A 13863-nucleotide genomic window follows, 5' to 3' on the forward strand; every position below is an offset into this window, starting at 1 on the left:
TAAGACAATAAATACGCACGCCACATTTTCCTCCCGAGCATATGGACATATGGTCCATATAACTTTATTCCATTCTCGTATGTTTGCGATATTTTAAGACCAGTATTTTATTTGCTTATTCCTTCACGTCCAAACGTAGCATTGGATTAATAACCCATAGATGAGTTTTTCGCTCAGTGCTCAGAATTACACCAGTTTTTTCCGAAAAAGTCTAATACAACAACAATAGGATAGGGATAAATGATATTTTTATTACGGTCTGGTCATAATTGAAGAACTGAAGTGACATAGACAACTTTATGCAGAGGCCGCGCCCGAAGCCGCAGGCAACGGCTAGTATATTATAATTACGTTGAATGAAACATATGTAATGATCTCCATTCTATGGTAATGTAAGTAGGGTTTCTATAATTCACACTAATGTAAGGTAATTTCTTGGGTTTCTTAAGTCAATAAAGTTTATGTGAACTGTGAATATTTGATTTCAAGTACTGAAATGAAACAGTTTTGCTCGGTTAACACTACATATAATCAATTATTCTTAAGACTAATAACAATAATATTAACTATAGAGATAGCAAAATATATCTATAACTTATCTTATTAGTATGGCACTCTCGGTCCCCACAGTCGCACTCCCGACCGGCGACTTGCAGTTTGCGCCTAGTTGTTTGCCAGTTTCTTCCCAAAAAGTCCCTCAAAAACTTGCCAAAAAGTTGGCAAACCAAACTATCAGTTGTAATCATTTTAAGACCATCATTCCACACTTAATTGGCAAATAAATGAAAATCAAAACTTTTTGGCGAGAAAGTGAGAAAATACACCGTTCAAAACCGCGGTTTCTAACTTTAGCAATAGTGTAGTAAGGTTTATACAATAAAGGCCAATATACATTAATTCTATTATCGTCCTACATATGAAAGACAATATTAAAACTTTTATAAATATACAAAAATATAAATTTATAAAAAAATAACTTTTAATATACAACAAAAGAATAAAATCTAACAGTATTGTAAAGCAGTATTGGTCCAAATGATTCTTGACTTAATTCAAAATTTCCGAAAAGCAGCATTAATATGTATTAATTAGCGAATATGGTACCAAAGTTTGTCAAAACAACTTTAGTTCGATAGCGGGAACATGATATTTTTATTTCTTTTACATATTCCTGGTTTGGCTCTTTATAATATATAATAGGCACCCCAGCGCGCGACAGCTTATCGTAAAGAGGAAACGTATACCTATCATAACAAATGACACCGTTTCCCAACACTAAACTTTGTATAATAATGTCGTCATTAGAACTTACATCTCTACAGACACCAACAGGCTGATCCAACGTCACACATATTTTATTATCGGCAACATCAACTGCATTAAACTTAAGCGAATCCAAAAAAATTTTAACCTTTTCAATTTCCTTACAATTGCTTTTCGGTATTTCTTTAATATTGATGTGCTCCAACACATCACGAAAAACACTGAGGCGCTTTTCCTTGCTATACGTCCTCCAAACGTTGTAACGACTGATGAAACTATTAGAAATGTAGTCTTTATAAGAAAGATCTAAAAGAGACACCAAAACTGTCGATATTTCCACCGGGCCGTCGAAGTTTCCGTAGTCATTGATCCAAACTAAAGACGCGGGAATATTGTAAGCCAGTTCGTTGGCTTCAGCCACGTCTGATGACCATAGGGAGAGGAGGCCTGCGTGACCCACTAACGACAGAAGTTCCTTGTTCGTCCGATACGCCTCGACGAATATCGTGTGCATACCGGCTAGCTGTGAATCGTTAACGTCACCGGCGAAGTCGACCAATATACACTTCTCGTCGTAAACGAACAAATCTGAACATAACAGTTTCAATTCTGCATTTTCCGCCCCGTTCGTGCCTTTCAATTTTGTTTTAATATCGAGTAGTTCTTTGAAAGACTCGTATACACTTTCTTGTACGTATATCCGTTGTAATCTCCAAAAGCACTAAAAATAATAATTATATATATTATTATAATCATCACAGTTATGTACAGACAGCAGACTATAACTCTCTCTCTTATCTATAATTAATTATAGTAATCACTCTTATTAAAAAAACCGTCATCAAAATCCGTGATGTAGTTTTAAAGATCTAACCATACATAGGGAAGCGACTTTGTTTTATACGATGTGTTTATGAATGGGAGGTTATTAAAAATGTTGGCTGCTTAGAACTGTTTTACTATACTTTTGGTGAACAAAGTAATACTTACTGAAACGTTTGACGGAGATGAAAGGAATGAGTCTACAGCAGAATCCAAGTCAGATCTTTCAGATATAACTCCTGTGTTATCTCCAAGTCGCGCAAAGGAACCTGTAAAAAATACACAGTGTCTTTCTCAACCTCGACATTGGAAAAACAACGTTTGGCCAAACGATGGTGCCTTAAAAAGTGAAGTGAAAACATACCTACCTATTTGATTGTCAAATTAAGTAGTATAGATATAAAGTGATTCAAATAATGTTTTCTCTCAATAGTTTTTTTTATAGCATAGTGTTTTCCTATACTTGTAAACAAGACATTGTAAAATTTACACTTTTATGTACCTAATCAACTAATATTATAAATGCAAAAGTTTGTGAGGTTGTATGTGTTTTGGTTTGTTATGAAATTTTGTACACGGTACGAATATAACCTGGAATAACACATAGGGTACTTTTTATCCCCAAATTCCCACGGGAGCGAAGCCCCGGGGGAATTTGGGGATAAGCTGCTCCTTCGACTGCTGATCCATCCAGTAAATTTTGCGTGAAAGAGTAACAAACATACACACATATATAAATTTAGCATTTATAATATTAGTAGATGCACACATATAACGTATATATCATAAAATATCACTGACATAAATGTCAGGATTTTTTGTCAGGAAGACTTGATGACAATATGATCTATTCTCTAAGGGAAGAGTTAATTTCAGATCTAATAATTTCCCTTCTACCGTTCCATTTCCCACAACTGTTTTATTTTTCTAACCGAGAATAAAGCTCAAGTGTTTCTACAAAGAAAAGAAAAGCGTACACTTACCAAGTGTATTATTCACATAAAATGAAGACTCGAAACTGTAACAAAAAATAGAGATGAAGCAAATATCTTGTAGGCGTTTTTAATTGTCATAAAATGACATGTCAAAAATGGATAATTATAATAAGACTAGCTTTTCCCTTGCGTGAATTTCCCACGGGAAAACTTGGGTACCTTACCTATGCCTTTGTCTCCATACTTTCAACTACATGTACCTGTGCAAAAATTCAAGAATAATGGTTGAGTAGATAAAGCGTGAAGCGGTAACAAACTTACTTTCCCATTTATATTATTAGTTAGGATTTATAAAACTACCTAGTGACATAAAAATATTAAATGGGACAATAAAAATACTTTTGACAAAATAGCTTACTGGACAAATGTATTGTAGCGTTAAGTAATATTTAGGAATAGATGATGTTATAGTATAATAGATGTGGCATATCCTCTCGTAGATTTCGTACGAGGCCTAGGCGGCTGATAGGCATCAACAGCATTCCCAAGTAGGTTTGATGTCACAAAGGCGGCCGGTTGTAAAATCAAAGCCGAATCTTCAACATTTAAGTTAATTTTTTACGCTGAGCCAAGGCTTCGCGGCATCACAGCCGCAAACGAAACCGGGAACATGCAAAGATAAGAGTGAGATGTATCTAATGACATACCCAGATTCACAGCACAATTTGGTAAGTAGATGGCACACCGCCGCTCTCTCCTCACATGTAGCCAATGTGTGACCAATAAATAGCACATAATAGGCCAATGGTGTGTCTTTCGCAAATGTATAACCAGGATCTGCGAAAATCAATGAAAATCATAATTTTTAAAATTTGTAAAAACTTATGCACACAAATCACAGCAAACAAAGCACAAAATCTCAGAGACAGGAGTATCTAAAAATCAGTGTTATCTCCAACTGATGATTGTTGGGGTTAACAGAAGCTGAGACATTCCTTTGTCACCTTATAGTGTACTTATCTCTTAAACTAAAATAAATGTTATACCAAGTTAAACTTTGTAATAATAAGTTTGGCAATATTTTTTATCTTTATAATTTTTCATATTTCTGATAAATAGTGCCAACTCTGGGATTTTGTAAGTACTGCCAGTTCTACCTTCTTGCCAATTCCCATATTCTAGATCAATAGTATTATGAGAATTAATAATAGTTAAATTTTACAAATCTTTACCAGATTTGCTTTTGAATACATAGCTTGAGAGAAAAAGAATCTTGTCAGAGGGACAGATATGGATAAAGCTTCCATTTAAATTTTTTTAGGAACCCTGAACTAAGTCTATTATGATCAAAATATATTTCTACTTACCACCATAAAATAATGGCGCCCTTTGATATCTTAAGCCATCTAAGGACAGATATTTCAAAATCAACAGTATGTTTATCTCAGAAACTACTATAGGAACATTACATGTCAAATATTCCAACTGGCAAATCAATTGTGAGTTTTCTTTAATTTTCTCAATAAGAATTTTACAACTTTCGGGATTTAACTGCGGATTCAGTTGTGTATTATCAGGCAATCGCTTCTTTTCAATGTCACATTTATGATCAAATAAATATTTCTGAAAACAAAACACTGTACAAATGATTATCACAAATTACATGGTCACAAACTATCTACAACAAGACAACCTAGTAACCTCATCCTTACATTAATAAAACAAAGTCCTATACCACATTTGCCTACTCAAAAACTACTGCACAGATTTTCATGTGTTTTACCTAATAGATAGTGTGCTTCTTTAGGAAGGTTTAGGTGTGTAATTTATTATGTTTTCACCTCAGCAAGCCAAGACGGGCCACTAGTGTATGTATAAAAATAATAATCAATTTATCCATAAACAGAACAGGTATGGACAGGTATACAAATTCCAGTAATCAATGCACCTTGTAGGTCCATGAAGGTAACTTGGCATGCACTTGACTTCTACTTTTCAATGTGCTATTAGCATATTCATTTTTATTTATTAAAACTCCTTTAATTAGCCTATGTAAAGAAGATTATTTAAATAAATTTTGTACGAAAAAATCTTAAGATTTGGTTTATAACTTGCAATATTTTTTTCCTTTGAAGCAAAATAGTTTTATACCTTGGCCAAGTCTACATCCACTTCAATGGGATCAAATTTAAGTGCCCCTTGAGCTTCCATTGTTATCTGAAAATTATGAAATTTTTTAATATAACTACAACAAAGCATGATTGTTAGGATGTAATCACATGAGAGGAAAGCTTTCATAAACTTTATAGACATGTAGTCATAGTAACTGCTGGAGGAGTTGGTAGACAAAACTATGACATCTCAAGTTCTTCCATGCTTTGGATGACCATGCAGCAGAATTCATTTGGCACTAATAACCATTGTGGTGGTAATCCATAAGAAAGTTAATCCATATATTAAGGTAAATATACATGACATGACAGGTAAATATATATGACATTAATAAAAGATCAGAGATCATCTTAAAATAAAGATATAATAACAATTTTTACACCTACCTTACAAGTAGTTTTTTTTATCCTGAACCTATTAAGAAATTTGAATTTGGAAGTCAAAAAACTTACAGAAAGGAAACCTGTTTTCTCTTCAAAAAAAGAAAAAGAAGAGAAAAATATCGCTAATACAGATTATTCTTTCTAGCTTTATCAATAATAACTACTTAATAAAAAAATACTCCTGACCTGAGCTCCTGTTCAAACCACAGAAAAACATATCAATGTAATGTTCTTATATCTGTCTGTTGTTCAAACCAACCAGAGGTTCAAACATAATGATTATATATGTACTCTTTGATCTACGGGGTCAAACGATCACGTAATTACGATAAGAATAGTAATAACAAACAGAACAAGCAGCTGGATTCAAATCAAAGTTTATACAGGATCAAATTAATAAAATTCCTTTGGTTTGAGGATATTAAAATAGGTACCTACCAAAATTTTGATCTAAACTTTGATCTAAATTTAGTTCGATCGATTATTTTGTTTTGGACTTGAGTTTTTATAAACTCAAACTTATTACGCTTAGATAAGTACTGTTTGCAAGTGTTGCACATACATATACAAAATTCAATGACTGATAACAGAAATATAAATAGAGTAGAAATATAAATGATTTTACAGGACATTCCAGAATTTTTCACATTTTTCAGAATTCTGTTCCTCTATTTTTCTTGTGAATGCTGTTTTTCTTTGAAATATTTTTCGGCGCACTCCCGATTTATGAAAATCGGATCTCTTATTATATATTATTATTTATACCTACATTATATTTTGTGATCCGATGTATCAATCCATCAATCAACTTCGTACACAATCATGGATTTCGATCGCGGATCGCGATCCCGATTGACTGTGTAACGGCCGCCTATGACCATATGTCTTGTCATGTCACTTGTCAAATGGAAAGTTTTGAGTTTTTGTGAGTTTTGTTGTTTGTTGTGTTAGGTACATTATTTTCTCATCAGCATTTTATTTTATGTTTGCCTCGGTTCCTCGGTATATAAAATATTACATTCGTTACCTAGGTCATTATATAATCATAATATAAATTTAGTTAAAATTTCATTTTTACTAGGAGCTATGTTTTTTTCAAATTACTACGGTACATACCTATACAGATTAATTTAAAACATTTTATCTTCTGAAATAATAATAATAATTTCCGAAATAATAAAGTGTTTTTGTGTATTCGTTACATATAATTTATTATACTATACAGTATACGTACCTACATATTTGCATATCTAGGTAATGTAATAGGTACCTACCTATGTTTTTGATCAAGGCCGATCAAAGTTCATTATAAATATTTATTTCTAAATTTATGATAAAGGACTTATTTTTCAGATTCGACACGCACGCAGGCTTATGACGTGAGGCTAGTTTAATAGTCATTTTTTTGGTGATGATAATTACCTATCTATCATATTGTAGAATTTTAAAGTGAAATTATTATACATATAAATAAATCGATGTTAACCAGTGTTTTTGAATCAAGGATTTTTTATAATGAAATTAACAAAAGAATGGTTTGTTCAGGCTCCATGGGGCAATATTGCAGGTGAGAATTGCACTCAGTACTTGTGTGTCTTCGTATATATACCTTCCAATGGGCACAACTTGTCAGCCGCAAGACTTCATAGTGAAGAATTTTAAAAAAATCATATATCTTCCTGGCCCATCTCACAAATTGCGCATTATAAAACCGAACATATTTCACTGGTTAAAAGATATTAGATTATTTACATATATTTCATATAATATGCAATTCCTTTGTATGAGGGAAAAAAGGATATGGTGAAGTAGGTAGGTAATTTTGTTTTCTTTATTGTTTGCTTGCTTTAACAGGCAAGAGCAATAAAAATTACCACAACACAATCTTTTCGCAGTGGTTTCATGGGGCTCTCCTAATGGTCACCCTGTGTTGATGGTCCATGGTCGGCAGGACAGTGCAGCAACATTTATACCCCTCGTGGAGTGTTTACCCGATAAATACTATTTCGTAGCAATAGATCTGCCAGGAAATGGGAAGTCAGATTCTTTTCCTGCAGGTAAGTAAAATGTCTTTCAAACTATTATTATTTTATATTGAGTCTATTCTAAATTTCATCGAAATTTGCCCAGTGGCATCGTACAATGAGGAAAAATGGAAATTACAAGTGCACCCAGTACTCATTATTTTGATAATGATACTACTGTCGGTAGTACAATTCATTAATCATACTAAATAGTCACACAAAGTGCATTCAAGCGTTGACAAAAATTTAGAAGAAAAAAAAAACAAAATCATACCAGCAACACAACTACTTTATTAGTAGTACCAGTAATAAGGGTGAGTACTACCATTAATAGAACTTGTCAATAGTACTACTGATACTATGGGATAACACCTGTATGATAACATCTATCTTAAGTTAGTTTTCATCACCAGGTCTACCAGTATGGAGGTATTACTACCTTGGAGCCATAGACATAGTCGTGAAGCACCTGCAATGGATCAAGTTCATTTATATTTCACATTCTATGGGCTGTGAATTGGGTGAGTGAATACTTTACAGTAGGGAAACTTGGTTGGGCCATTAGAGACTGATTCTAATTCTGTACTTTAAGGTAAAAAACCAGATTCAGTTTTCACTTCTATATAATCTTACCAGTCTAGTGTAGGAGAGGCGATAGGACTAGTGACGTCAAAATATTATTGTTTGTCAAAAATTTATCGTGCAAATATCACTTTTCGTAATGCATGCATTGATTTCACGACGAAATCTGGTATCTAACAATAAAAACTGTCTTTTTTTTGACCAAACTCTCTTATCTTCGTGTGCTTCCGTTTTCATTCGGGGCCGTGACGCCGCTAAAATAGACCATAAAAAAATTAAAGATCTGGCTGTCCATTCCATCTGACCCGCCTGACGCCAACCCTCTGGAATGCTTTTGTTGCCTAACAGCCCCAAACAATCAAGGCTTAGTCGCGTCGAACATCCATGGAATGGTTCTACTCTAGGGCGGGACCATTTTCACGTCACTAGTGACGTAGTGCTGGCTTGATGTCGTCAAGGATGACAAGCGTGCCCTGGGCTCCGACGCTCAATGGTTGAAGAAGTAACTGTTATAAAGCTTCTATGTTCCGTAGATAGATCCTAACAACTTGGATGTTCCAGGACTATTCTTCAACGCTATAAGACCCGGCATGATCACCAAAATGGTGCATTTGGACCCGGTGCCAACATTTCAACGGCTACAAAACAGTGAAGACCCTGAACTATACTATAAGACGTTCTTTGAAAACTTTTACACAGATTACGAGAATAGGAACTACTATTTCAAGGTATGTAAATGACTTCGTTTTATAATGTAGGTAATAAAATAACAAATTATTAAGGGTTACTCTAAAAGGTGAAAACGGAACGCTTATAGGTTAAGAAGAAGCCTTGACCACTAATATATAACAGTCGCATTCCAAAGTCAGAAATTTTAAGGTTTTTTGAAGTGAAAACTTCTTTAGCGGCGTTGTGCACTTTTTGTGATGGGTAAAAAATGAAAAGGTAAAAAATCGCGTCAGAACACGTGACCCTGATCGAAAATTCGTGAGACGTCCAAAGTTCACAATGTTAATATTCAAGTTTTCACTTCTGCCATCACTCCCGGAGTGCAACACGTTTTTTTTGTCGTCACCTGAATTGAACCGGAACACGCAAAGATATATTATTATTTTTTGTTATGTTTCAAACACAATTGTAATGTGTTTTATGAAATAAGTTTAATTGTTTTTTTTTTCAGGTTTACACTAAAAGAAAAGCTCTAGATGCTGTAAAGCGAGCGAGACAGCTGACTGAGGAACTGGCTGAAATTATACTGGAAAGGAATCTGATTGCCCTGGGAGATGGCCACTATAGGTACTTATCGATATACTAGCTGCGCCCCCGGGGCTTAGCTCCCGTAGGAATTTCGGGATAAAAATTACCCTATGTGTTATTCCCAGAGTTCACAATAATCCAGTAAGTCCAATCCAGTAGGTTTTGCATAAAAATAAATAACCCACGGGATGATATCCAGTGGTCATATTCTAGGGCGGGAACCACACGCCAGGGTAATAATATTATTGATTATTTATTTCTATATTTCAGACTGTCGTGGGACCGGCGCACCGCAGACTGCGTACCTCAGAATTATCCTAACGAGTATTACGCGGACCTCTTCTGTACGGCTCCTCCCTTGATCGCCTTCCACATGTCCAATGGGCATAAGGTATGTTCTAAATCCCCAAATCTTTGTGTTAATCTCTCTTTCGTATTATCGTTTGCCGGTTTCTTCCGCAGCCATAGATCGTCGAAGCCCAGGTGTAGACAGCTCCGTCTGCTTTCTCTTTTTTCCATATCGTGTGTCTACCTCCCCTTAACCCATTACAATGCCTTGCTTCATATAAAACAAAGTCCTCTGCTACATCTGTCTGTTCGCGATAAATTCAAAAGCCACTTCACGGATTTTCATGCGGTTTTTACCAATAGATACGTGTGATTCCTGACCATTTATTACATTGTTACCTGTGCGAAGCCGGGACGGGCCGCTAGTATTGCTATATATAGTCGCATACATATGTAATGCAATGAAAATAATTCCCCAGGGCATAATGGATGGTCGCGATAGCGGGTTGTATTTGTTAGAGACACTAAAGTCCCGCCCCAACTCTGCCGTGTACGACATGGAGGGGGAGCACGACGCCCACCTCAACCCCAGGGATATGGTCGACAGGATAACCGAATTCCTGGACAAGGATCTCAGAAAATCCAAGTTGTAGACGCGGGCGGAATGCTATTGGAATTACTATGTGCAATGAAAAATATTCGTGATTTTTTTTTTTCACTTAATCCAGTATTTGTATTTTCTATTTCAATTACTTTTGTAATAAATGACTTTAATATTTAATGCTGTATTTCTATTTTTGGTTCCTAGGGTAATATCAGAGTTAAAAATATTTACTGGTAGTTCTACCGGCCGAGGCGGTAGAGACACGGTAAAATAAATTTCCCGTCTTAATTCTGGTAGTAAGACTTGGTAGTAACAACTACAGTGATAAAAAATTTGTCGATGATAGCTGCCGAAACAAAAAAAAAATACTGGGTGCTAATTTCTTTGAAATGATAACGAGTTTTTCTAGTTAGTGAATCTTTATTGCATTTACACATACATTATGACACAACAAATTAAATTCGGTCTTAAATAACCATAAGTAGCAGGAGATCAACAATATATACTTTCGATTTTTTTATTGTCTAATGGTTTCATTGGGGCTTCAATGGCACATAATCCCTTCGAGGGAAAAACTTATTTTAACATGATATTTTCTAAAAAGAAGATCAAATACAACTTTTTTCTTTATAGTAATTCATTTTGTGATGATAGTTTATCTTCATCATATTTTGTCTTCATCAATACTTAGTGTATTGATGAAGACAAAATATGTTAAGGAATCTGAAAGCGCCTTATGGATGGGTAATTCCCATCTTACTAATATTAATATTCAAAATAATTTATTACTTCATTGAATATTTTATTGCTAATGATGTTAATTAGAATTTTATTTCTTGTGAGTAGTCATTGATATAAATTAATACTTTGAGATTCTATTTCAACTGTCTTCACTTCACTTTTTAATTTTTGGCTTTCGCTCAACAATTAAAGAAAAATTAAAATGGATGCCTTTGAATCTTTAGCTGATCAATCTCCAAAGCCAACTTCCTGTTGATCTCGACCAGAGCATTCTGGTTCTGGACCAGGTGCTGTATCTGCTCGTTCATGCCTACCAACTGTTTTTCCAAAAACAACTTCTGTTTAGTAAGAGCCATCATGATGTGAAGGAAATAATTCCTATTATCATCGGCAACATCTGCAAGTGTCAACTTCACAAAATCTTTCATTTCTTCTAAAGCATTTGTATCCATATTTGCAACATTCACATTAGAATTTGCTTGTTTGATATTAGACAAATTGAACTGTGAACCTCGACCGTCATCTGGAATACCATTAGTGATTCCTATAGGAGACGGGAAGCCAAGGTTCTCCGCTGTTCTGCTGTTGAGTGGTGTTGATATTTTACTGATGTTCTTCTCAGCATCTAATTGACGATATCTTAACTCATTTCTATCACTTTTTCTCTCAGGATCAGCAGACTTATTATTTCCATCATCATCAAATTCTATATTGGACTTATCAAGTCCCATCATAACAAGGAAAGAGTCTGCCTTAGCATCTCCTTGAACTGATACCTCAAGATTTTTAGGCGGTGTATCGTTAACAAAGAACATGTCAGAAGTTCTGCCGCGGATTGGAGAATTGATTTTAAGTGGTGACAATGTTTCTGTATCTTCTTGAAGGCTAATGTCAGCTGGCGTCAGCATCTTCTTTTTACTTGGCTGGAATGCAACTTTACGAACCTCTTCATCATGTCCTTTCAAAACCTTAAAAGGATCTGACAAGTCTCTCAAATCATAAATCATAACTAGACCATTTTTAGTTCCAAGAGCTACCTGATTTTCTATATTTATTGCTAATGATGTTAAAGTGTATGGAGTGCGAATTGTAGATACAACATTTTGCAATCTTACATCATAAACATGCATTACTTTATCATATCCACTGGATAATAAAACATCTTTGTTAATAAGAGAAAAAGAGAAATCACTGACAGGTGAAGCATGAACATTTTCGAAAAATACTTTGTCTTTATTTGTTGTTATATCTCGTAGAACTATGTGTCCCTCATCAGTGGCTAATCCAAGGAGAGCTCTGGATTCATGATGGAATTTCATAGCTGATATACTTCTAGAACAAGATAGTTTCACTGTCAAGACTGGTATGTTTGAAACGAGGCCATAAATGACTGTTTCTCCATTTTGCATGGCAGCAGCTAGGCTGGTGTTCTTTGCATTGTAACTTAAATAGTTAACACTGGATTGTTGAACAGGAGTGGGGAATGTTTTTGTAATTGTTTTGTTCTTTGTGTCCCAGATCATAACATTGCCATTTTTAGTGCCAATGGCAATGTTTCTGTGTCCATCTCTGTGGAAACTGGCCGACCATGTATCACGGAGAGGTATGTGCTGCAGACTGCGTACGTCATTGTCAGCAGCACTTAATATTTCCACCAGCCCCTTGGAATTTACCTGGAAATAGGTGGAAGATATAATTATATAAGTACCATAGTTTATGCGAGTTTAAGGAAATGTTGTACATATGTAAATTTAATTTGTGAAATGATGGCACTCTTACAAGTGGAAAATGAGATGTAATAGGTATAGTAATAATTACTATATAGTACAGCTAATTTTGAAAATATTTTCAACAAACATTTATTATGTATAATAGGCACCTGCAAAAGATATTTGCTGTCATCACTCCAGGATATATCCCTTAGAACACCATCGTAGCAACCGTACGACTTCTTTAGATCCCAGCTGTTAGCATCGTACAATAATAATTGTGAACTGATAGACGAGAAATACATTATTTGACTTAATACTGTTACATAGGTCTAACAAAAGTATTTAATCGAAAGATTATTAATTTTTCATGCTTCTACTTTACTTAGAGCTAACTGACCGAGCTGAGCTAAAATATTGCAAATAAAACGCTGAAAAGATCAACAGAAAACATGAGAATGGAACACACAATTTCGTTTCAGAGACCGAAGAATTTGAAATAATTGACAGTTTATTTGACAGTGACAGATAAACAACGTTCGCCAAACAAAAGAAAAACAAACTCTCCTCCTCAACCAATGACGAAGAAAACTAAAGACGACGGGCTAGCGTAACCGATAAGGAATAAAATATATTAGCACTCTGTCCCATTCTTTTTTAACCATTTCTCTTTCTTGTATCAGTAAAATGAAAGACATGACAAAAAAGGCTTACGTATGAAGATCTTCACAAGCACAAAATAAGCAATTAAAATGCAAGACGCACACATCTCGAAACAATGTTACTTCATGATTTATTTAATAATAGATATGACTGTTGTCAATATTACGCATATTACGCAAAGCTCAACGCAGATGGTGCTACTGGTACAACTAAGGTACACAATCATTGCCAATGGAGGCAAAAAGCACCAAATTTCCATATTGTTACAGATTTACGACCAAAAATATCTTATACGCAATCGTGGTGCGAGTTTAAAGAAAAAGGATTTAGTGGATTATATATTTTATTATATATAAAATAATAACACTATTTTAGGTTATGTTCTGCATTATTTGGTCAACTGTGGTCATAAACTGATAT

General features: G+C 34.6%; 3 protein-coding genes across 9 annotated transcripts; 1 reads left to right on the forward strand and 2 right to left on the reverse strand.

Moving 5' to 3' along the window:
* Positions 1-511: 511 nt before the first annotated feature.
* LOC128677551 (uncharacterized) lies at positions 512-5601 on the reverse strand. Its single transcript, XM_053758485.1, has 7 exons — positions 5579-5601; positions 5172-5237; positions 4388-4643; positions 3728-3857; positions 3069-3103; positions 2254-2354; positions 512-1984 (listed from the first exon to the last, which is right to left on the reverse strand). The coding sequence occupies exons 2-7, from the start codon at positions 5229-5231 to the stop codon at positions 1085-1087; spliced, it is 1482 nt and encodes a 493-aa protein (XP_053614460.1). The 5' UTR covers positions 5232-5237; positions 5579-5601; the 3' UTR covers positions 512-1084.
* An 839-nt stretch (positions 5602-6440) lies between these two features.
* On the forward strand, positions 6441-10507 carry LOC128677552 (serine hydrolase-like protein 2). 7 transcript variants are annotated; one of them, XM_053758489.1, is made up of 8 exons: positions 6441-6577; positions 6929-7142; positions 7471-7632; positions 8013-8120; positions 8743-8909; positions 9362-9477; positions 9709-9829; positions 10206-10507. In XM_053758489.1, the coding sequence occupies exons 2-8, from the start codon at positions 7091-7093 to the stop codon at positions 10377-10379; spliced, it is 900 nt and encodes a 299-aa protein (XP_053614464.1). In that variant the 5' UTR covers positions 6441-6577; positions 6929-7090; the 3' UTR covers positions 10380-10507. The 7 variants fall into 7 exon arrangements, with proteins under 7 accessions (XP_053614464.1, XP_053614466.1, XP_053614467.1 ...); XM_053758491.2 differs by having other exon boundaries at positions 6452-6526; XM_053758492.2 differs by having other exon boundaries at positions 6482-6500.
* Positions 10508-10730: 223 nt separating this feature from the next.
* Positions 10731-13298, reverse strand: Grip71. The gene is made up of 2 exons (XM_053758484.1): positions 12951-13298; positions 10731-12744 (listed from the first exon to the last, which is right to left on the reverse strand). Exons 1-2 carry the CDS (start codon positions 13083-13085, stop codon positions 11269-11271), a joined length of 1611 nt encoding a protein of 536 aa, XP_053614459.1. The 5' UTR covers positions 13086-13298; the 3' UTR covers positions 10731-11268.
* Between the last annotated feature and the right edge of the window lie 565 nt (positions 13299-13863).

The sequence above is a fragment of the Plodia interpunctella genome, chromosome 18 (genome assembly GCF_027563975.2).
Source record: "Plodia interpunctella isolate USDA-ARS_2022_Savannah chromosome 18, ilPloInte3.2, whole genome shotgun sequence".
NCBI classification, from domain to species: domain Eukaryota; kingdom Metazoa; phylum Arthropoda; class Insecta; order Lepidoptera; family Pyralidae; genus Plodia; species Plodia interpunctella.

Bases quoted from the DNA above. Each gene is read 5' to 3' on its own strand.
- LOC128677551 (XM_053758485.1), bottom strand. From the start codon at position 5,231: ATGGAAGCTCAAGGGGCACTTAAATTTGATCCCATTGAAGTGGATGTA. The intron at 4,644-5,171 runs GTATAAAACTAT...TTTTGTTTTCAG, and splicing joins TGGATGTAGACTTGGCCAAG to AAATATTTATTTGATCATAA. The intron at 3,858-4,387 runs GTAAGTAGAAAT...TGATTTTCGCAG, and splicing joins GGCGCCATTATTTTATGGTG to ATCCTGGTTATACATTTGCG.
- LOC128677552 (XM_053758489.1), top strand. From the start codon at position 7,091: ATGAAATTAACAAAAGAATGGTTTGTTCAGGCTCCATGGGGCAATATT. The intron at 7,143-7,470 runs GTGAGAATTGCA...ATCTTTTCGCAG, and splicing joins TCCATGGGGCAATATTGCAG to TGGTTTCATGGGGCTCTCCT. The intron at 7,633-8,012 runs GTAAGTAAAATG...TTTCATCACCAG, and splicing joins GTCAGATTCTTTTCCTGCAG to GTCTACCAGTATGGAGGTAT.
- Grip71 (XM_053758484.1), bottom strand. From the start codon at position 13,085: ATGTATTTCTCGTCTATCAGTTCACAATTATTATTGTACGATGCTAAC. The intron at 12,745-12,950 runs GTGCCTATTATA...ACCTATTTCCAG, and splicing joins ACAGCAAATATCTTTTGCAG to GTAAATTCCAAGGGGCTGGT.